The 22066-nt window shown below is 46.3% G+C and overlaps 2 protein-coding genes across 3 annotated transcripts in view; one reads left to right on the top strand and one right to left on the bottom strand.

Annotated features, from left to right (window-relative positions):
* Positions 1 to 2944, bottom strand: part of Wdr62 (WD repeat domain 62) — a 42276-nt gene extending 39332 nt beyond the window's left edge. For both annotated transcript variants that reach the window (XM_052761745.1, XM_052761746.1), the window contains exon 1: positions 2662 to 2944. In XM_052761745.1, coding sequence (XP_052617705.1) covers positions 2662 to 2841 — 180 coding nt within the window. In that variant the 5' untranslated portion in view covers positions 2842 to 2944. The remainder of the gene's footprint in view (positions 1 to 2661) is intronic.
* Positions 2945 to 3443: 499 nt separating this feature from the next.
* Thap8 (THAP domain containing 8) lies at positions 3444 to 21155 on the top strand. Its single transcript, XM_052760256.1, is given in 7 exon segments — positions 3444 to 3616; positions 18205 to 18514; positions 18591 to 18777; positions 18780 to 18824; positions 18827 to 19068; positions 20330 to 20636; positions 20639 to 21155. Coding segments are annotated over 7 exon segments (1323 nt in total). The 3' UTR covers positions 20698 to 21155.
* Positions 21156 to 22066: the final 911 nt, after the last annotated feature.

Below are 22066 nucleotides of genomic sequence, written 5' to 3'. Positions count from 1 at the left end.
ACCAAAACAACAAAAAAAAGAAGGTACAGTCACTATGGTGAGCAAGGGCCGGGCGTAGTGGCTCATGCCTTGAATCCTAGCACTTGAGGGATAGAGGCAAGTGGATCTCTGTGCATTCGAGGCCAGCCTGGTCTAAGTAATAAGTTCCAGGATAGCCAGAGCTACATAACAGAAAGACCTTGTGGGCAAGGGCCACTTGTCTAGAATCCAGCAGTCTGGGTGGAGGGGACACATTCTCTAAGGCATCAAACACTCACCAGAGAGGAAAAAGAGCATCAGCAGCTTCCATAGATCCATCCTTTATCTGGACACTGTGTGTGTGTGTGTGTGTGTGTGTGTGTGTGTGTGTGTGTGTGTGTGTGTGTGTGAAGAAGGGCACAATCACAATTTCAAATCCCTTCAATCCCATAGTATGGCTGTCGTCTCCATTTTATAAAAAGATTTATGTGCCCAGGCAATGACTGGAGAACCACTCTTTTTGTTCTTTCTTTCTTTCTTTCTTTCTTTCTTTCTTTCTTTCTTTCTTTCTTTCTTTCTTTCTTTCTTTCTTCTTTTTTTTTTTTCGAGACAGGGTTTCTCTGTACAGCTTTGCGCCTTTCCTGGATCTCACTCTGTAGCCCAGGCTGGCCTCGAACTCACAGAGATCCGCCTGGCTCTGCCTCCCAGTGCTGGGATTAAAGGCGTGTAAGGCGTGCCACCACCACCCGGCCTTGAGAACCACTCTTGTGTTGCTGGTGGAGTGGAAAGCTGGCTTAGCAGTTAGGAGTGCACTTGTTGCTCTCCCAAAGGACCCACAACCATCTGTAACTCCAGTTCCAGATGATCCAGCGCCCACATGGTGCACATACATAAATGGAGGTAGAAAGCCCCCCACACACAAAAATAAGAATAAATAAACCTTTAAAAAAAGAAACAAAAAACTACTGCCTTGGGGTCAGAGACGTGGCTCAGTGTCAGAACATGAACCAAGAATAGTGTCATGTGGGGGAATTCTGAGTGTTTGTGAGAAAATTCCAAGAAACCAAGACAAGAGTCTTATGACCTCAATTTCTTCAAAAACACAGAATTGTTCTTTGATGATGCTTTTGTGCCCCTCCCAGGTGTAGCAGACATGAGTGAGTTTACTTCAGATTATTCATTACAACTGGCTATTATTTGTTCATGTGCCTCTATGGAGAAACATGTTTCTGCCACGTGCAGCCTGTCCTTGTGACTGCACACTTTACTCAGGTGACTCCTCTTAACCCTTGGAGTACAAACTGTGTTATGTTCTGAATAAAGCTGGCTATTGCACGAGACTTTAGTCTGACTCATTTATTGGCTCCATTCTCCCAGGTCCCACCTCTAGAGCAGTAAATGACTCAGCAGGTAAAAAATGTTCTTGGGACCAAAGCTGACAACTTGAGTTCAAATCCCCAAAACCCACACAAGGAGAGTCTAATCTCAAAAGTTGACCTCAGACATTTACACCTGCACCAAGGTACAAAATCCATCTCCCCCAATAAAAAAGTGTAATATAAAAAATGTCTGGCAGGGGCTGGAAAGATGGCTCCCAGGATAAGAGCATTGGCTGCTCTTGCAGAGGACCCAGGTTCAATTCCCAGCACCCACACGGCAGTTCACAACTGTCTGTAACTCTAGTTCCAAGGGGTCTGGAACCCTCACCACAGACACATACATGCAGGCAAAACACCAGTGCATGTAAAATACGTAAAAATCATTTTAAAAATGTGTTGCTAATAGCATTCCTTCTTCCTAAAGTCATTTCTGTGTCTCAACATGTGTGGAACTGACCAGGCGTAGGTGGCACACGCCTTTAATTCCAGCACTTGGGAGTCAGAGGCCAGCCTGGTCTACAAAGGGAGTTCTAGGACACCTAGGACTGTTACACAGAGAAACCCTGTCTCGAAAAAAAAAAAAATTTTTTTTTGTAACTGTTCTGTACACCCTCCTCCCCAGGCAGCACTACTGAGATTTTACAGATCATTACTCTCATTCTCCTAATTGTGAGCTGTAAATACAGAGTAAGAATCCCTTCTAGCGAAAGAAAAGGGAAAAAATCAGGAGCTGAGAAAAAAGGTAGAAATGTTAAGTAAGTAAGGGAAGCAAGCAGAGCCTTAAAGACCCAGGGGAATGATGTCAACAAAATATGGGGCGCCATGGAGGAGGCAGGTCAAGAGCCACAGCCGCCCTCTTCCTCATACCTGGGTTTGGCACTCTGTTGTTGCTGCTGTGGATAGCCAGAGCTACGTAACAGAGACCTACCTGGTGGGCAAGGCCCACCCAGCCCTATTCCATAAAAAAAGAAAGAAAAACAAGAAAACATTGGAATGGAATAGATAAGTGTCTTAGGTTACAGAACGGGAAAGTGAGACTTGGGAAGATTTGTAAACGCAAATAATTTCCCAAAAGTTGGAACTAAGATAACGCAATGTGCCAACACTGGATGGAGCCAGAAAGATGGGCGGCAACCAACGCTGAAGTCAGCAGGAAAGTGGGAGGAGCCTTTGCTCAGGGGGCGGGCCTTCCGGACCAGGCAGGCCAGGGAAGGCAGCCTGCAGCAACACGTAAAGGGTGATGGGAGGGGCCGAGGCCCTCAGGCGGGACCAAGGTGGCCCAGAGAAGCCCGGAGCAGGGTGAACAGGGCGAGCGGACTCTCACCCGGTTCTGCACTGTGTCCTCGGGAGCCGCCGCGAGTCGCGTCCGCCGCCGGAGGCAGAGCGGTGGGGCAGGAGGCGGGGAGGACTGGTTTCTCCGCGCCGGAACCCCCGCCATAACAGAGGGCAGCTTCTCTACCGTATCACTCCGTGCGTAGCCTCCGGCCGCTAAGGCCGCCATCATCCTGCCAAAGACCAGCGTCCGTTACGCTCTTAACAGCCGTCTGTCGCCAGCACCCACTCGAATAGCGAATGGCCGCGGGAAAGCCGGCGCCGCCGCCCATTGGACGCGGCCGCCAGCCCGTCTGGCCAATCGCGAGGCTGCCAGGCGGGCTCATTGACCAATGGTAGCTAAGAGGCGGAGCTGGGGGTGGAGCCACGGCCAGTCTATTTCAATGCTTGTGAGCCGTGCTGCTATCTCGAGCAGCTAGCGTTTTTTCGCTCACAGAGACGTGGGACTTCTAACTTTTATGAGGCTAAGCCCTCAGCTTGTCTTTTGCCACAGTCCAGGGCGACTATTCAAGCTGTAGCAGTCTCCCGGATGTAGCTATAGGGCGGAGCCAGAGAGCTTGGACTTGGCGCAGGCTCAGGAACACCACTGCCCTACTCTTGCCTGTGCAAGTGGTGAGGGGCTGGCTGTGCGCGGATGTAGTCGCTCTCCCTTCGCGTGATAGGGACGTAGTCGTGGTAGCACGAGGAACATCGTGTACGTATGCGCTCTCAGTTTCCCCGTCACGTGTTGAGACATCCCACTCCCTCCCCCGTGGGCTGACGTGAGGCCGGTTGATGGCACGCGGGTGGGGCGGGGTGCCGTCCTGGCTGAAGTGGGTCGAAATGCTTTCGCTGACTGGCAGGACTCGACGGGGTTGGATAGCTGTGCCTAAGTGCTGCGGGGCTCCAAACTGCTTCAACACTGCGGGCCAACTAGGCGCAGACAACCAGCCTGGGAGCGTCTACAAGTGAGCGCAAGCACGGGGTGGGGCTCAAGGAGAAATGCATCTGGGCAGACACTTGGTCCTGAGGGAGTCCTGGAAGATGCTGCTGGGAAGGTGCAGGTGTAGATAATGTAGTTAGTTCACTGCTACAATCCGAGCGAGAGGGATGTGTAGACACATAACTCTCCTTGTCCATCTCCTGTTTTATTTTTCTCTAACCTGGAGCATCACATGTTTGAGGTATTCAACGTTGTCAGCCAGGTCACTGAAGCCAACGGATTTTGCTCTCTTGTTTCCTGTTAGTCCTAGGTTTCTAGTGCCTGGCACGCACTATGTGTCTACCAAATATTTGTTGGAAAGGTTTGATTTTACCCCAGCTGTCCATGTCTCATCTCTCCTTTGAGGGAACTTTGTGCAGGGTAAAGAGGGTCAGGGGAGTCTTTACATCTAAATCAATGGATTTGTTTAAATATATTTTTTGACACTATGGTGTCATGTGGGCATGACATGTCACTGTGGGCATGTTGGCACACACGTGTAATCCCAGCACTTAGAGGCAGGAGGATCAGGTCCTCCTTAGTTACATAGTCAGTTAGAGACCAGCTTGGGCTACAAGACTCCCTATCTCAGAAAGCCAAAATGAAAGCTAGGCGTGGTGGTTCACACTTATAAATAATCCCGAGATTTGGGAGGTAGAGGCAGGAGGATCAGTAGTTGAAGGTTGCATAAAAGAGTTTTAGGCCAAACTGGACTACGTGAGAGCCTGTCTCAAAAACCAAAACCTTTAAATAAATGAATATCACTGTGGCACACAAAGGTCCTGTTTCTGTTATGAAGAATCTTTTCTGTATTGAGACAGGATCTCTCTATGTAGACCTGGCTATCCTTGAACTCACAGAGATCCTCCTTCCTCTGCCTCACGTGTGCTGGGATTAAAAGTGTACACCATTACACTCAGTTTATGACAGATCTTATAGACAGGTCTCTGGGCTTGGTGGTGTGCACCTGTAATCCTAGGAGGTGGAAGCTGGAGGGCTTCAGGAGCTCAAGGTCATCTTTGGCTACCTAGCAAGTTCTAGACTGATCTGGACTACAGAAGACTTGTCTAAAAAAACAGACAAAATAAGCAAAACCACATAGGTGAAAGGGCCAAACATTGATGAACTGAATACAAAAACAGGGGGCATCAATAATCCTTCCCAGCAACACTTACAGCAAAATCACTAAGACTTTGCCTGTACGAGTTATAATTGCAAATGGAAAACTCTCAACTAAATGATTAGGAAATTGGGGGTGAGGGAAAGCACATTCCCAAACGACTTCTCATTGTATCTATGTCACCACCACTCATCACCTCTTACCTAGACACAGTGACAGATGGCTGCTCACTAACTCGTCTTACAACAGTAGTATACATGAAGAGCATTTATGTGCCAGGCACTGCCTGGCATGTAACAGTAATGAGGACAATGACAACCAGCTGTGTGCTGCAGCCAGATAACTTCGTAAAAACCAGGGCCTTTTGTTTTGCTTATATGTTTTCAGATAAGGTCTTATAGAGCTCAGGCTGACCTTGAACTCATGAAATTAAAAATAACTTTAAACTCTTTAAAATACTTATTTATGATTGCATGGCGGGGGTGTGCATATGAGTATTGATGTTGGCAGAGGCTAGAAGAGGGCACTGGATCTCCTGGAGCTACAGTTGTAGTTTTGAGCTGCCCCAGTGAGTTCTGGGAACTGAACTCTGGTCCTCTGCAAGAGCAGTACATGCTTTTAACCACTGAGCCATCTCCAGTCCAACTCCTAATCCTGCCTCCAGCTCCCAGATAATGAAGATTACAAGCATGCACTGCCATGCTTGGTTTAAAAATTGCTTCTCATCTTTGTTGGTGCCTACTAATGGCTTCTAGGCTGCTCATCACAGGGCTAGCCCATTTCCATCTTAGAGCCTTCACCCAGCTGGTCTTGCAAAAGAAGACACTTAAGAGTTAGATGAAGAGCAGCAAGATGGCTCAGTGGATGAAAGTGTTAACTGGACAAGCCTAATGGACCTGGTTCAGTCCCTGCGATCCACAGTGGAAGAAGAGAGCTCACTCCTGAAAGCTTCCCTCTGACCTCCACACATGTGGACATGTGTGACATGTGCCTTTCCACCTACACTCCCCAATATTAATAATAATTACATTTCTAAAAAGGGGGCCAGGTGATGGCGCACGCCTTTAATCCCAGCACTCAGGAGGCAGAGGCAGGGGAATCTCTAAGTTCAACACCAGCCTGGTCTACAGAGTGAGTTCCAGGACAGCCAGGGCTGTTACACAGAGAAGGTTGTCTCAAAAAAAAAAAAAATTTAAAAAGGGAAGAAGAACCCAGATATGGTGGTACACTCTAATCTCTGTATGAAGGGGGTAGAGGCAGGCATAACTCTGATGCCAGCCTGGTCTACATCGTTTCAGGACAGCCAGGGTCTGTACATCTATCTCAATCACCACCAACCCCCAAGAAAAAGAAAGAAAAAAAGAGTATTTCCCAAAGAGATTCAAGAGCAGGCTTGGTGCCAAGTAGGAAATGAGGTGAAACAGTGAGAAATGGCTTCTGGGAAGTCAGCTGAAAGCCTGCCGAGAGCCAAAGAGAACATTCATTAGTCCTTTTTACGTCTTTTAGAGCTTTGTTCTAGGGGCCTATTATTAAGAAGTTACATCTTCTTAACAATCACAAAGTCCTCAACAAACAGTGGCTTAAGCAAGTTATGAAGTCCATTATTGTAGAATATTATTTTAAGATACATTACATTTGTTTATGCTGTGGAATATTTGTTTAATGATGCAAAGACGTGTTGCAGTCTTTTATGTTGCATTTGTTTAACTCTGTGAAGTTGTGTTACTGTGCCTGTCTAAAACACCTGATGGTCTAATAAGAGTTGAACAGCCAATAGTGAGGCAGGAGAAAGGATGGGCAGGGCTGGCAGGCAGAGAGGATAAATAGGAGAAAACGGGGAGGAGGAGCAAGGGATCAAGGAAGGAGGACAATGATAGGGGCCAGCCACACAGCCAGCCACACAGCCACACAGCCAGCCACACAGCCACATGGCCAGCCACACAGCCAGCCACACAGCCACACAGCCACACAGCCAGCCACACAGCCACACGGCCAGCCACACAGCCAGCCACACAGCCACACAGCCACACAGCCAGCCACACAGCCAGCCACACAGCCACACAGCCAGCCACAGAGTAACAGTGAAAGTAAGATATACAGAAGAAAGAAAAGGAAAAAGCCCAGACGTCACTGGGATAATTTAAGTTAGGAAAAGCTGGCTAGAAATAAGCCAAGCTAATGCTGGGCATTCATAAGTAATTATAAGTCTCCATGTGTTTACTTGGGAGCTGGGTGGTGGGCCCCCCAAAAGAGTTAAAAGCAAAAGAGTAAAACAACCAACATCCATGGAACCAGACCATGGAACCAGCATCATTAAGTTACACTGTAGTCTCAAACTCCCCAGTTTCAGTGGCTTACCACAGCTCGGGCATAGTCCTTGCTCACAGTCTGTTGCAGGTAATTGGTAACCCTGCTCTACAGTGTTTTAGTTGGGGACTCAGCCTGGAGGAGCTGTCCCTACTTGGAACATTGGGTCTTATGAAAGGAGGAAAAGAGAAAATGCAGGGATCTACCCAGTGCTCCTGGGAAATTTTGTGTTTAGGAGTGGCCTGTAATACTGCACTCACATTCTTCAGACATAGCAGTTATATGTAGTAAGCAGCTTGTCTATGGAAGAGAGCAAAGGTTTTGAATGGTACAACTCCCCATGGGATTTTGTTTCCCTTTAAGATTTATTTTCATTCTTTATGTGTGTGGCATATACACGTGATTGCAGGTATCTGGAGAGACCAGAGACGTTGGATCCTGCTAGAGCTGGAGTTACAGGTAGTTGTGAGCCTCCCAATGTGGGTGCTCGAAACCAAACTTGAACTCAGATCCTCTGTAAGAACAAGGTGCATTCTTACCTATTGAGCCATATCTCCAGTACCCTATGTTTCTCTTATATCACACAAGCACAGAGGTTGGCATACCAGCATTGGTATAGCAGCTCCATCGTCGTCCAAGATGAGGGTCCTCTCCTGTTGTATCATCCTTAGCCTGTGGCTCCAAGATAACTGCCAGTGCCCCAGCCACCATGCCCTGCCATTCCTGCAGGGGAGGAAACAAAAGTCTCAGTGCTAAACTGAGCTAGCTCCCTTTACAAGGCCTTCCCAGGAACCCCATTCAGTGGTAGCTTTGTCATTATTGGTCCCACACAACTGCAAAGGAGGCTGGGAGTGTGGTCTTCTAGCTATACACTTAACCACCCTGAATAAATCACTAGTTATATTAAGAAAGAAAAGACCTTTAGAGCATGCTGTCCCATCCTCTAATGTGACCAGCCGGTCTCACACAGGTGACAAAGGTGAACGAACACTTGTCCAGTTAATGTAGGTGTTTAGAGGGAGGGCCCAACATGAATGCTGCCATCTAGAGGATTGCAAGAGAAAAGGCCTAGACCAAGTTGTGGAGAGGTTTTGTTATGTTAATCACTTTCCTTCTTTGTTCTTTGTACCATTCTGTTCTGCTGGAGTGTCCTTTCTCCTTTACACATCCCACACTACAGGAAAGCATATACCGGCCAGAACATAGGTACATGACTCACCTGGGATACTCTTTTTTTCCAGAAAATGCTAATGAGCTCAAAGTTGTACTTGCGTTAGGAAGGAGAAAGAAGAGGGTGGATATTGGAGTAGTCAGCTGGCAGGCTCTGTGTGCAGGGAAGGAGAAGGGTGCTGCGTCAGTAGGTCTCTGTCTAAAAGGATGGGGCTAGTGAGGACATTTAGCTCCTGGATGGAGGCTGAAGGTGCTCCCTGCGACATTCGGATTCCCTGGCTGTGTGCCCTGCAGTTCAGCTCTTTGTGTGTTAGAGTGTCTGAGTCGGCCCTTCAGTCGCCTTTTCCCTGTAGTCCCCACTTTAGTTTTGTCGAACTGTCTTGCTCCGTCATCTCTCCACCCCACTATTTCCTCACTAGTAGTTTTTCATGTTTCCTTTCCATAGTTCCTCCTGGGTGGTTTAGTTTTTTCAAACAGGGCCTCCCTATATAGCCTATACTGGCCTGTAACTTGCTGTGTAGCCCAGGCTAGCCTTAAGCATGCACTCCTCCTGCTCTTGCCTCTCAAGTTCTGGAATCACAGTTGCATGTGGCCATGCCCCATTCCCTACGGTTTCTCTGTGTAGATATAAGCAAACATGAATGTATATTCCTATTTCTCTTTGATTACAGTATTACTTTTAAAAATGTATATATGTGTGTCTGTGTGTCGGTGTGTGTACATGCCACATGTGTGCATGTGCCCACAGAGGGCAAAAGTGGGCATAGAATCTCCTGGAACTGGAGTTACGGGCAGATGTGAGCCACCTGATGTGGATGCTGGGAACTGAACTCCAGTCCTCTGCAAGAGCAGCAAGTGCTCTTAACCATTGAAACATCTCTCCAAATGCTCTCCAGTCAGTTATGTTTGTTGTTTGCTCTTAGACAGGATCTTACCATGTAGCCCTGTCTGGCCTAGAACTTGTTATGTAGAACAAGCTGACCTTGAACTCAAAGAAATCTGCCTGTGTCTGCTTCCTGCATGCTGAGATTGACCTGGCACTAGTTTTCCATTTGTGGTGTTATTTCTCTTTTATGTAGTGTTAATGAATATTTAAACATGAGGGGGCTAGAGGTGTGTGTGTGTGTGTGTGTGTGTGCAGGTGCCAGAGGTCAACATCAGGAGTCCTATTGCTTCCCACCTAGTTTTGTTTGTTTGTTTTTGTTTTTGTTTTTGTTTGAGACAGGGTCTCTCACTGAGTCTAGAGCTCACCATTTTGGCTACACTGGCTGGCCAGAGAGCTCCATGGCTCCACCTGTCTCCATCTCCCAGCCCTGGGGTTCCAGCTACGCTCTGCCATTGCCTGGCTCTTAGGGGTGCTGGGAATCCAAACCCAGGTCCTCAGGCTTGTACAGCAAGTGCTTTATCATTGAGCCGTCTCTCCAGCCCCACAGAATTCATTTCTTGGTTGTTTTTCAAGACAAGCTTTATCTGTGTAGCCCTGGCTGTCCTGGAATTCACTCTGTAGACCAGGCTGGCCTCAAACTCAGAGATCTGCCTGCCTCTGCCTCTGGAGTGCTGGGACTAAAGGTGTGTGCCACCACTGTCTAGCTCAGAGTTAATTTCTTATGACTATCCAATATAGTTTATTACTGCTTTCTCCAGATGTCTTTTTCTTTCTTTCTTTTTTTGGTTTTTTGAGATAGGGTTTCTCTGTGTTGTTTTGGTGCCTGACCTCTGTAGACTAGGCTGGCCTCGAACTCAGAGAGATCCACCTGACTCTGCCTCCTGAGTGCTGGGATTAAAGGCATGTGCCACTGCCACCTGGCTCTCTAGATGTCTTACATTGGGTTTTTACTGGATGGTTTATTGCCCGTGGGGGTCTATATCCTAAATTTGGGTTACTGTTTGGTTTAATTTTTGATTACTGTTGGGCCTGCTGACAGTCAGCTGGGTAGCTGGGTAGAGGTGTGAGGACTGAAGAGACAATGAAGAAGACAGAAAAGAGTCGAGAGGTCTGCCGGTCAATGCCGGACAGCCCCGAGTTTATTTCACAGCCAGCTTATATACAATTTTGAAGGACAGAGGTAGAACAATGCACAGCACAGGCATTCAGCCACTATCTATCCTGCCTTGTGTCAAGGAGCAGGCAGTTTCATTTTCTATCTCAATGTACCTCTGGAAGGCATCAGCAGCCTGCGTCTAGCTAGATAGTGTGTTCCTTCCTGTGGGCTAATCAGGACTTTCTCACAGCCCTTCAAGGAGACTCTGTGGGCTAATCAGGACTTTGTCACAGCCCTTCAAGAAGACTTTGTGGGCTAATCAGAACTTTCTCACAGTCTTGGAGCAAAGAAGCTTGAACTCTGTTGACTCAGAATAGACTTCAGATTCAAACTGGGAAACTGAGTCAGTTGTGGGCTCCCACAATTCCTCCTTTTTTATTTATTTAAAGACCCCACTGAGTCTCTCAGAGGACTGTGCCTGTCTTAGGTGTTTCCTTACCACACTCCAATCTTACCTGTCATGGGAGCATGAATTCCATCATTCACGTCCTGTCTTAGGTTGAAAGGAGGCAAAGAAAACTTCCGTCTTTGGCTACCAGCCTCTGGTGATAAGTCATAGGAATGTGTGTAGTTTTACTCCGTGGAGTTCCGAGTCCAGTCTCCATAACGAGTTCAAAATCAGCTTGAAAAATCATAGGCAAACAAATTGTGCCTACTAAGACACATGCTCCAGTAGCTACAGCACAACTTAAGATTGAAGTATGCTGCAGGCCGCAGGAATATTTCATAAGAACTCAGCTGGTTATGGCAAAGTCACTACCTGGAGGAATCAAGGAATTCCTCCAGAGGAAGCCAAATCCCAAGGAGTTTTTGATGTTACTTGGCTTGTTATATATCAGCTGTATTCTGTTATGAAAATCATGTGTGCCTTCATAGTTTTCCCAATCGACTTTTCCCTAAGAAGGGCTAACAGTGTGGGCTGATCACTCTCTGGACATACACATTCCAGGTATTTGGAGAATAGCCTCAGGAAAGGCTTTCTCTGGAATCATATATCTCCCTTAGCCACTTTCAAGGACTAGCAGTAATAACAGTCCACATGCAAGTCTCCTGATTTAAGACAAATTCCACAAGGAGACACTGCCTAGGTCAGGTGGATGTTCAGTAATAGCTTTACATGATTTAGCTCGGACCTTCCTTTCTTACAGCCTTATTAACTTTATAGACCTCTAACTCCTTACCTAACCACTTCTAGGAATATTTAGATAACCTTCTGCACTGACAGCTATGCTCAGCCAGAACCCCAGTTCAAGCCTCCCTGTAATTATCGTCATTGGCAGCATTCAGCCAGGTCCATCCCCAGTTGGAGGAAAGTACCTTATCAGAGATACCTCTGTATTCTCTAAGAACAGACTTAACCATCCAGGCTACCTGTTTGAGAAGGCCTGGCAGATGTGCCAATTAAGCTTTACTTCCTCCTTTCCCAAATCTTACCTCTTGTTCCAGATCTCCCTTTAACTATCACCAGAGGCATCTAGCTGTACACAGGTTGCCTAGCAACTGAGCACACTTTCCCCCACCCTGCAGAAAAATGGCAGATAGCTTGGACAGATAGGAGCCACAGGAAAAAAGAAGACAGTTTTATTTTCTCCCATTGACCTAGCAACTTATAGATTCTTAACATTTTCTACCAATCATGTTTAAGATTATAGTTGAGCACACAAGAGCCCCTTCCTAGATATTACCCGAATTTAGCCTTTAGTTAATTCATTTCCCCATTGGTCACTTCCTTTGGGGTTGCAAATGATAATTAACGGTTATTGCCTCTCAATGTGATTCTTATCACCTCTCCGTTTGACCCTGGAAGCCTGGCTTTATATACCAGGACTTCCAGGGCACGGAGAGACGGAGAAGAGAAAAGAGAGTGGAAGAACTAGACGGGTAAGAGCTTGAGAGGAACAAACTGAGATGGGGAAGAACTAGGTTGTAGGACTAGAAGAGAGTACCAGAGGAACGAGATGGAAGATGAGGAAGAGCCAGATGAGGAAGAACTAGATGGGGAAGAACAAGTTGAGGAAGAACGAGATGAGGAGAGAGAAGGAGATGGGAGAAAAGATGATATGGGAAGGAACAAGATGGATGAGAACCTAGAAGGGGCAGAACTAGATGAAGGAATTAAGATGGAACCTAGAGGGGACCGCGGACAAGTGTGGAGAGAAATCAGGCTAGAAATGAGCTAAATACGAGAGCAGAATATAAGCTTGTAACTGACTCAGAAGAATAAAGTGTATGGACTAAGGAGTTTCGTGTACATAGATTCATTTCTTCTCATCAAAGATTAATTATCAGCTGGTTGTAGATTCTCCCCGGACCTGGGAGGGGACTGTCGAGGGGCTGGACCCCCCTAGTCCCCGTAGAAGTAAAGGATGACTGTGATGGGGTAGACCTTTTCAATTGTTCTAAAATATCTGCGGCTGTCTTAGTTGCACAAAATCCAATGTAGTCTTTTTCATTTCTATAATCTCTTGATGTAATTTAGTCAAATCTAAGGATTCATTAGAATCATGCCAGATTTCTTTAAGATGTGCCTTAACTCTTTCCCATCCAATAGCACTTTCATTATACACAGAAGATGTAACACAAATCCGTTCATAATTAGCATGACATTTCAAATGTACTCTAGTTTTCAGGTTTGGAGCTCATCTCCCAGAAACTGTACCACATCATACAAAGCATTCAATTTATCTTCCATTTTCACATCTATATCTTCTTAAATCTCTAATATCATACAAACAGTCATAGACAATTGATTAACAAACCCTGTTGTCTGGATGGATTGAGACAAATGCATTGAAGCAACAGTAGTAGTAGCAATCATAGTAACAAAGGCTGCAATTCCTGCTAAAACTAATCCAGCAACATGCTTCTGTCTGCTTAAAGCTTTCTTGATTTCTTCAGTCACTTGCAGCCCTTTATCATCAAACCGTGGGTCACTCATATATACTGGCAATGTTACAAAAGAAGGTCCTTTTAACACTATTACATGAGTATGATTATCCATTTGAGAAATACAATTAGTCAAAATACAATTAAGACATGATACATAGAACCATTCATAGAAATATTTGCTTCACCAATTAAAAGAACATAGAGCATTTTTACACAAGCTAAAACAGTTCCTTTCAAAGGACAAACAGGTTTCAAGCAACTGGAATGTCCTGCCACTGTTCCCATCACAGCAGCAAATTTCCAAACATAAATTTGTGGAGATCCAGTACTGGAATACCAAATTCCAGCTGACAGTCCTTTGTGCCAGGATTCTGCTGTAGACACTGTATAGGAGTCACTATAATTGTCCTGATTTCCAGACCAATCAAGACTATATTGCTGTGTCCACGTGATGTCATACTTTAAAGGAATAATGCCAGTACATCGTCTCCATAACAAAGTTCTGTTAGACTCTCTCAGTTCTTTTGTGAATGGAGGAAATCATTGAGGGGGTGAAATATTACTTATCCAATCATCTTGAGGAAGCAATCCAAGACATCCCTCCAAAGTAATATTTTTTGCAAAACATACATGAATCCATTTACCAATATCCAATATAAGAAAATTGTGAGCAATCTGGAACTCTTGGGTGGCAGGTAGATCTAAAAGCTTGGTATCTTGCAACCACAATTTCTTTTCCTTCCCAAGTTGCAGGATGTAAATTTGATGTATCAGGAACATAGGCCCAATAGGTCTCACTCTGGCATCCCTGGATGGTCATTAGCAACATCAGGACCAGCATCTCTCTGCTCCATACACCACACCAATCTTTCAGGCAACCAACGAGCTTCATTTTCATTCTGTGAGAAAACATAAACATGCCCTCATCCCCATATTGAACAGGGTCGGGGTCCTTCCATAAGTCAGTACAAGTATCTTTACATTTAACTTGAGAAAATTTTGTGGTGGTGCCTTCATGCCAAAATTGATCAGCTGCAGATTTTCCAGCAGCATCCACTTTTAAAAATTTTAAGACAAGATTTAAAGCATTATGTGGTGACTTGGGGTATAACTCCCCCTTCTTTAATTTTTGAAGATGTATTTTGAGGCTGCTGTGAGCTCTCTCAATAATACCTTGTCCTTGAGGATTATAAGGAATGCCTGTTTTATATTCAATTTTCCATTGAGAGCAAAATTGATAAAAGCTTTATAAATATATCCAGATCCATTATCAGTTTTAATAACTTTTGATATCCCCAAATAGGAGAAACATTTCAGGCAATGAGCAATTACATACTTAGTAGCCTCACCAGTTTAAGCAGTAGCCATTAAAAATCCTGAATAAGGGGCTGGAGAGATGGCTCAGAGGTTAAGAGCACTGCTTGCTCTTCCAAAGGTCCTGAGTTCAATTCCCAGCAACCACATGGTGGCTCACAACCATCTGTAATGAGATCTGGTGCCCTCTTCTGGCCTGCAGGGATATGTGCAGACAGAACACTGTATACATAATAAATAAATAAATCTTAAAAAAAAAAAAAAAAAAAAAAAAGAAAAAAAAAAAAAAAAAAAAAAAAAAAAATCCTGAATAAGTATCAGTTGTCACATGCACATATTTCAATTTTTTTATGAGTGACATCCATTTGCCATAAATAATTAGGAATAAGACTTCAAAGATTTACTCCAAAGTGAGGTACAGTCAAATATTGTGGACATGTAGCATATTTCTTAATGATTTGGTGAGCAGTTTCTCTTGTAAAGCCAAATTGTTTTCTTAAGCTTTTACTATTCTGATGATGTGAAGCATGTGATCACTGAGCAAGCTCAACTTGAGACAGACAGATTCCTTTCTTCCCTTTCCTATCATTATCCCAATCTTACACCTTCTCTTGCTTTTCAGACAACATGCAAATTTCTACCAAAGTTCTTTTCTTGTGATTTCTTCCCAGCAGTTTAGAACATTGCATAGGTATAACATTTCAAACAAGAATAGAAACATATAGATATATGCATATATCATAACAAAACTTATTTTTGCATTAATATATTAAAAACCTGTATCAATGTGAAACGTTTCAGATTAGCAACAGTTTTTCTTATCTTAATCAATAATAGTTTGTAATCAATTCTCTTAAATGATGACAAGTATTTGTAACCCATTGAACTCAAATCACCAGAATCCATGTATTGTTTCTTTTCCTGTGGAGGCAAAAGCATAATTTTTTCCAAAACATCAGAGTATGCAGGCTGGTAATTCAACATTATTTTCTCAGGCAGTATCAGGACAGAGAAGGGTTAAAGTGGGTTAAAGTTGGAAGTTGCTGGCCAGCAGAAGAGACCTTGAGGTTATCACAGTGAAGAACTTGGCTTAGAAAGGAAAGGAGGCACAGAGTGTGTCCTTGGCTGCCGTGTTCCTGAAAAAATTTTGTTAACTTTTCTGACTACAGTAATTAACAATTAACATCAGATTTTCTTTTCGACATCTGTTCAGCTTGCCAATAGTAGGAACGAACTCCCTGCCACTTCATCTGCACTGCAGGCCTGATGGTAAGGGAGCTTATGGAGGGAGGCAGCCCTTGCCATGCCTCCCTCTCCTTCTCTTCCAGGAAAACGAAGTAGATTAGCAGACAAAAAAAAGTAACACTGACAGACATAAGTTCTGGTACATCAGCACTGAGACAATGGCCTCACTCGCTGTTAATGAGTCCCGTCTAACAGATGACTTCTGTTGCAATACCCGTCACACCTGGCAGAAGCTACCTGCTTATCTCAGTTCAGTCGGGGGGACCCAGTCCCCTCAAACACATGGAACAAAATAGTAACATAGTAACAGTCAGAACACAGACCAAGACAAAGAGTGCTCACATTTATATTTACCAGCTGCAGTGAACAGATCTGAAAGTGAGACATTAGGCTAATGGTCACGGGTTTGCGGTCACGACCTGCTTATTCTCTCCAGATGAACCAGTCATAGTCAGGAATGGAGGTAGGGGAGAATCTTGAGGTGTGAGAGAATCTTCATTATAATACTTAGCAGCCTCTTCCTCTAATTCTGTCGTATTGCCAAAATCTAACTGGTCATTGTCATCAAATAACTTTGTAAAAGCATCTGCTTAAAGCCGTCTCTCTGACAGAGCAGAATGTTTAGTTTCAGTTTTTACTTCCTTCAGGAAACACTTTATGCCTTTCAGGACAGAGGTCTAAGTTGTCCTGAATGAGTGTCCAGAGACTGAAAATATTTGTTGTAAGTTTTTCTGGACAATGCTTATCATAATACTGCTGTATCTTAACTCCAATACATTCTACAAATTCTAAAAATTTACACAATTGCTTATGTACCTCTAGCCTTTAAGATATCTTTAAGTAAACGTACAAACAGCTGTTTTCTATTTCCTTGGCCCATACTTATTTTTACACTTGTTCACAAATTTTTTACCACGCGTCTGCTTTTTTATTTATACTTATTACTTTTACTCTCGAGTTAACTCACCACAGCTTCCACTTTTATCTTTTTTATCCTTTTTCTTCTGTGTTGTCCATCACGGACTCCTCCGTACCTGCCCCCTCGCTGGGCGCCACTTGTCCGGCCTGCCAACAGTCAGCTGGGTAGCTGGGTAGAGGCGTGCGGATTGAAGAGACAATGAAGAAGACAGAAAAGAGTCGAGAGGTCTGTCGGTCAATGCCGGACAGCCCCGAGTTTATTTCACAGCCAGCTCGTATACAGTCTTGAAGGACAGAGGTAGGACAGTGCACAGCACAGGCATTCAACCACTATATTCTGCCTTGCGTCAAGGAGCAGGCAGTTTCATTTTCTATCTCAATGTACCTCCAGCTGGTATCAGCAGCCTGCATCTAGCTAGATAGTGTGTTCATTCCCTTGGGCTAATCAGGACTTTCTCACAGCCCTTCAAGGAGACTCTGTGGGCTAATCAGGACTTTCTCACAGCCCTTCAAGGAGACTTTGTGGGCTAATCAGAACTTCCTCACAGTCTTGGAACAAAGAAGCTTGAACTCTGTTGACTCAAGAATAGACTTCAGATTCAAACTGGGAAACTGAGTCAGTTGTGGGCTCCCACAGATTACATGTATTTTTTATTTATATGTGTGTGGTATATATGAGGAGGTCAGAAGATAACTTGCAAGAGTAAGTTCTCTCTAGCTACCATGTGGGTCCTGGGAGTTGAACGCGGGTCATCAGGCTTCGCGGGAAGCCTCTCTACCCACTGAGTTATCTTGCTGGCTCTTTTTTATTTATTTAATTAATTAATCTTTTGAGACAGAAGCTCAAGCTTGCTATGTAGCCAAAGATGACCTTCAAATTGAACTTGAGATTCTCCTGCCTCCACCTCCTGAGTGTTGGGATTACAAGCATGCACCACCACACCTGGTTTATATGGTGCTGAGGATGAACCCACGGATTTGTTTGACGTAGGCAAGCACTCTACCCAATGAGCTACACCCCCAGGCTTTTTCTGGGATGGGAGTGGGGCAAGGGGGGGGTCTTACTATGTAGCTCAGGCTGGCTTCAAATGCATGGTAATTCTCCTGCCTTAGCCTCCCTAATGCTGGGATTACAGATGTGCTGTACCATGTCTAGCTATAGTTGGATGTTTCTTGGATGTGCACAAGCACATGTATGCACATACACACACAGATCTATTGTGGAAGAGTCCCTAGTATATAGAGAGGAAAAATATTTCCCTTGGACTCTCATATTCTAGATATCCAATTTTATGAACTCCTGCCTCAAATTCATGCAAACAGAGTTGGAGGGTGGCAGTGGGTAGCCATGGCAGAACCCAGCTGGAAGAAGAGGGACTCAAGCTGGGATGAGAGGAGCAGCGGAGGAAAGATGGTCAATGCTGGAGCCCCAAAATAGGGTGTGAGCATGAGAGAGGCAGCCGGGGTGGGAGGTGTGAACTTGGAGCCCAGGGTTCTTGGGTGTGAATATCCTCCAGTCAGGGAGCATGGGGACCTGTGGCACTCATCTGTGACTCTACTAGGTTGCAGGTTCCCACTGAAGGATGGTCCCAGGCTGCAAGCCTGGCTATGGCACCTGGGCCGTGAACAGTGGGTACCCAGCTGCCACCAATACTTGAGCAGTGAGCATTTCACACCCTCCTGCTTCCAGTGGCGATGGGCAGTTCGCTACCTGCGGCCTGGTGGGGTGTCCTCCATCTTCTCCAGGGTATCAACTGAGGTGAGAAGGTCCCCTGTAGAGGCTGATCCCCAGCCTTGCCACCTGGGAAATAACCGTAGAATCTGGACTCCAGTTCTCTTCCCTAAGGCAAATCCCTCTTTGATTCTGTCCTTCAGCCTTCCCTTCTAAAGGAGGTCTGTGTAGAAACTGACCCCTGCTCTTAGGCCTAAAGGAATGCCCCTTGGAGTATCTCTGATGCTTTAACCGCCCCCGGCCCCCATCTTGTCCTTTTGAGCCAGACAAGAACCAGAAGCACCGAAAGCATGTGGCACTGGCCCCTCCTCCTGGGCGGGAGGTTTCATCCCTGCCCCTGGAGCCCAGCAGCATGGCATCTGGCCCAGTGCATTTCCTGGTACTGGGACCGGCATCAGGAGACCCCGAGACTTGGCCACCATGCTCCTGACCCCTTGTCCCTCCCACTTGCTTCCACAGGGCCAAGGACTGGAATCTCTGACCAGCGCCCACAAGCTGGGTTGGAGGCTGCTCTTGGGGCACTGCAACAGATAGTTCACAGGTTGCAGAGGCACCAGGAGTGGCACCAGGCACAGCTGCAAGCTTTGGAACAGCTGGCACAGCAGCTGCACGGGGAGAGCCTGCTGGCCTGCACACACAGGGTCCATTGTGTTGGGCGAGTGCCCCTGGGACTGGTACCCAGGGCGCTTGCTCCACCTGCAGTTCTGCTTTAAACCAGGGTCCAGTGTCTAAAGAACCTCTCCGTGCCTTTGGGGTTGTTGGTGTGACCTCACAGCAGAGTGCTTGCCTAGTAAGGGCCAGGACCTGGGTTCCATTTCCAGCACAAGCCAGACAAAACAGGCCTTGAGTGTCAGTGCAGGCCTGTAATCTCAGCAAGTTCAAGGCCAGGCTAGACTAACTAGCAAGTTTAAAGCTGGCCTGGGCAATGTGCGACCCTGTCAGAAATAAGCAGACATTAAAAATCTGTGAATAGCAGCCAATCATCAATCAGAGCTGAGTGATGGCCCAGCGAGGGCATAATTAGGAAACATGTTTAAGGAGCGCGCTGTCCGTGCCAGACTGAAACTTACTGAAAACCGCTATGGTCATGATGCTGCTTTTGTGCCGTTCTCTGGCTATGAAAGCAGAGTCCTAACTTTTACCAAAGCAGGTAGGCATAAAACTGTAACCAGGAACCACCATGGAGCTTGTGTTTGCAGCCCTGTCAGGCTGTGTAAAGCTCCTAGGCAACTCCAGTACTCTACTGCTGAGTTTGGTCTTTTGAGAGGTATAAAATAAATCAATTCTTGACATTTTTTTTTCTGCTTATGACTCTGTGGTAGAGGTAGGCTCTAGCTCAGTGATAAGTCCTTGCTTAGCATGTGTGAGATCCTGGGTTCAATCTGTAGCACTCTAGCGAGGTGTCTTCAGCTGGTGGGTTGGACATACCCTACAGGTGAGACTGTTTGGTCACAACAGTGCTTTAGAATGGTTGGTTTGTGGTGACCCAGAAGATAAAGAGCACTGGGTCCGTTTTCCCAGGTGACAGTGGTCAGCTGGAGATGAAGTGTGGTTGTCCCTGGTGCTTTGAGACTGTGGCCTGGGCATCAGTTGTATGGTGGGACTGGGACAGAGCTCAGACTGATGCCTGGAGCTTTCCATGGAGCTTGCTGGGGTCCCTGGGCTGACATTGTCTCTCTCCGCATCCCTGCCCCTGTTTAGTCTCTGCCTCCTACTAAATCATCTTTTCCCTCTTTTTTATGTGTATAAGTGCTCTATCTGTGTGTATGCCTGCAGGCCAGAAGAGGGCACCAGATCCCATTTTAGATGGTTGTAAGCCACCATGTGGTTCCTGGGAATTGAACTCAGGACCTCTGGAAGAGCAACCAGTGTTCTCAACTGCTGAACCATCTCTCCAGCCCCTACTAATTCATCTTATCTCACCATCTCCACATTCACTGACTTTCTGTCTCCATTTTGCTATCTCCCCACCTCCCCCCCCCCATGTCACTCTTCATCTGTATCTTTCCATGTCCTTGTCATTCCACGTTGGTCCTTCCTGCATTTATCTTCCCACCCTCCCCACGACTGTCTCTGACCTCACATCTGCTGCCTTGTCTCCCCACATCTCTCCATTCACATCTTGTTTCCGACATCCCTGGCCTTCCTGTTCCTCACACTATGCCTGCCTGTCTCCCTGTGTCCCCTGTCTCCCCCACTTCTTGCTGGGATGACTCAGCTGCCTGGACCGGAGGATTCACCATCATCTGTGGAAGGCCTGACATAGCCATACACCTGCCGCCCTGGATGCTAAGCCCAAGCCCCTGGACACTCAGATGCCCCCTGTGTAAGGGTCCGAGTGACAGGACTGAGAGACAGAGACAGAAGCGGAAGAAGAGTTACCACACTCAGCCTTGGCCATGCCCTGGTGCCTATACCTGGGGAGGAGCAATGCTCCCAGCACTGGGTCCCACTCTCATCCACTTGAACCTTGAAAGTGACCTTGGACCAAGTTGCCCCGGAGCCCTCATCCCCTAGGATGCTCATCCTCTGCGGTTTCCAGCCCCTGCTATCCCCAACTCAGACCCTTGGCAATCAGTTAAAGTCTGAGCAGAATAAGGGTCACTCGCTCAAGGGGTGCTGTGCCTGGTTCTGAAGAGTCCTGGTGTGCTGTGCCAAGCCTGCTGTGGGGTTGGGAACACAGCAGTGAACACGGCCCCAAACCATCCCTGCCTTTGAGTTCATGTCTGCTTGAGTAGAAAGTGAACTAGTAAACTAATAAACCAGATCACTTCAAACTGACAAGTCATCTCAAGACTGAAGAGGTATGATTGATAGGGGCGTGGGGATGGGGTGGTGGTGGTCTATGGAAACTGGGTGGAGAGGGGGCCTGTCTAGAGGGCACTTGGGCCAGTGTAAGAACTGATGCAGAGGCCCTACCCTCTGGGTCATCAGAGTAAGGAAGGCTGTATTGCTCCAGAGAAAACCTAAGGGGGTGGGTGCAATGTTTACAAGAAGAGCCAAGATGTCACCAAGAAGGTACCTGTGGGTTAAATATTAAGAGGGAAGGGAGGGGACCATACAGGTGTCGGGGGAAGAGTTCCCCAGCAGCAGGAACCATGAGGATGCAGGTGTAGCTGCAGTGAAGTGAACTAAGGAGAGAGAGAAGGTAAAGTAGGAGAGGTGACAGGCAGCCGGGCGGTGGTGGCGCACGCCTTTAATCCCAGCACTCTGGAGGCAGAGCCAGGTGGATCTCTGTGAGTTCCAGGTCAGCCTGGTCTACAGAGGGAGATCCAGGACAGGCACCAAAACAACACAGAGAGACCCTGTTTCGAAAAACAAAAACTAAAACAAAACAAAACAAAAAGAGAGAGGTGATAGGCACGTTCACGTAGGGCCATTGTGGGCTATGGTGGTCCACACCTGCATGAGCGTGTGTGTGTGTGTGTGTGTGTGTGTGCGTGTGCGCGTGTGCGTGGGTGTGTGCGTGTGTGTGCGTGTGCGTGTGCGTGTGTGTGTGTGTGTGTGTGTGTGTGTGTGTGTGTGTGTGCGTGCATGCAACATGCGCATACCTGGTGGTGGCAATAGAGGAAAGGATTGTGGTTCTTGATGTGTTGCCCAGGTTGAACTGAATTGCAGGCCTTCCTCTTCAGCCTCCTAAGTGCTGGTCGTAGGCCTGTACCATACCTGTTAACACTGGCCTTCACCAGGGCTGATGTC

This window comes from Peromyscus californicus, unplaced genomic scaffold (assembly GCF_007827085.1).
Source record: "Peromyscus californicus insignis strain IS unplaced genomic scaffold, ASM782708v3 Scaffold_4__1_contigs__length_199733344, whole genome shotgun sequence".
Taxonomy (NCBI): domain Eukaryota; kingdom Metazoa; phylum Chordata; class Mammalia; order Rodentia; family Cricetidae; genus Peromyscus; species Peromyscus californicus.
This window is presented reverse-complemented; position numbering and strand designations above follow the sequence as displayed.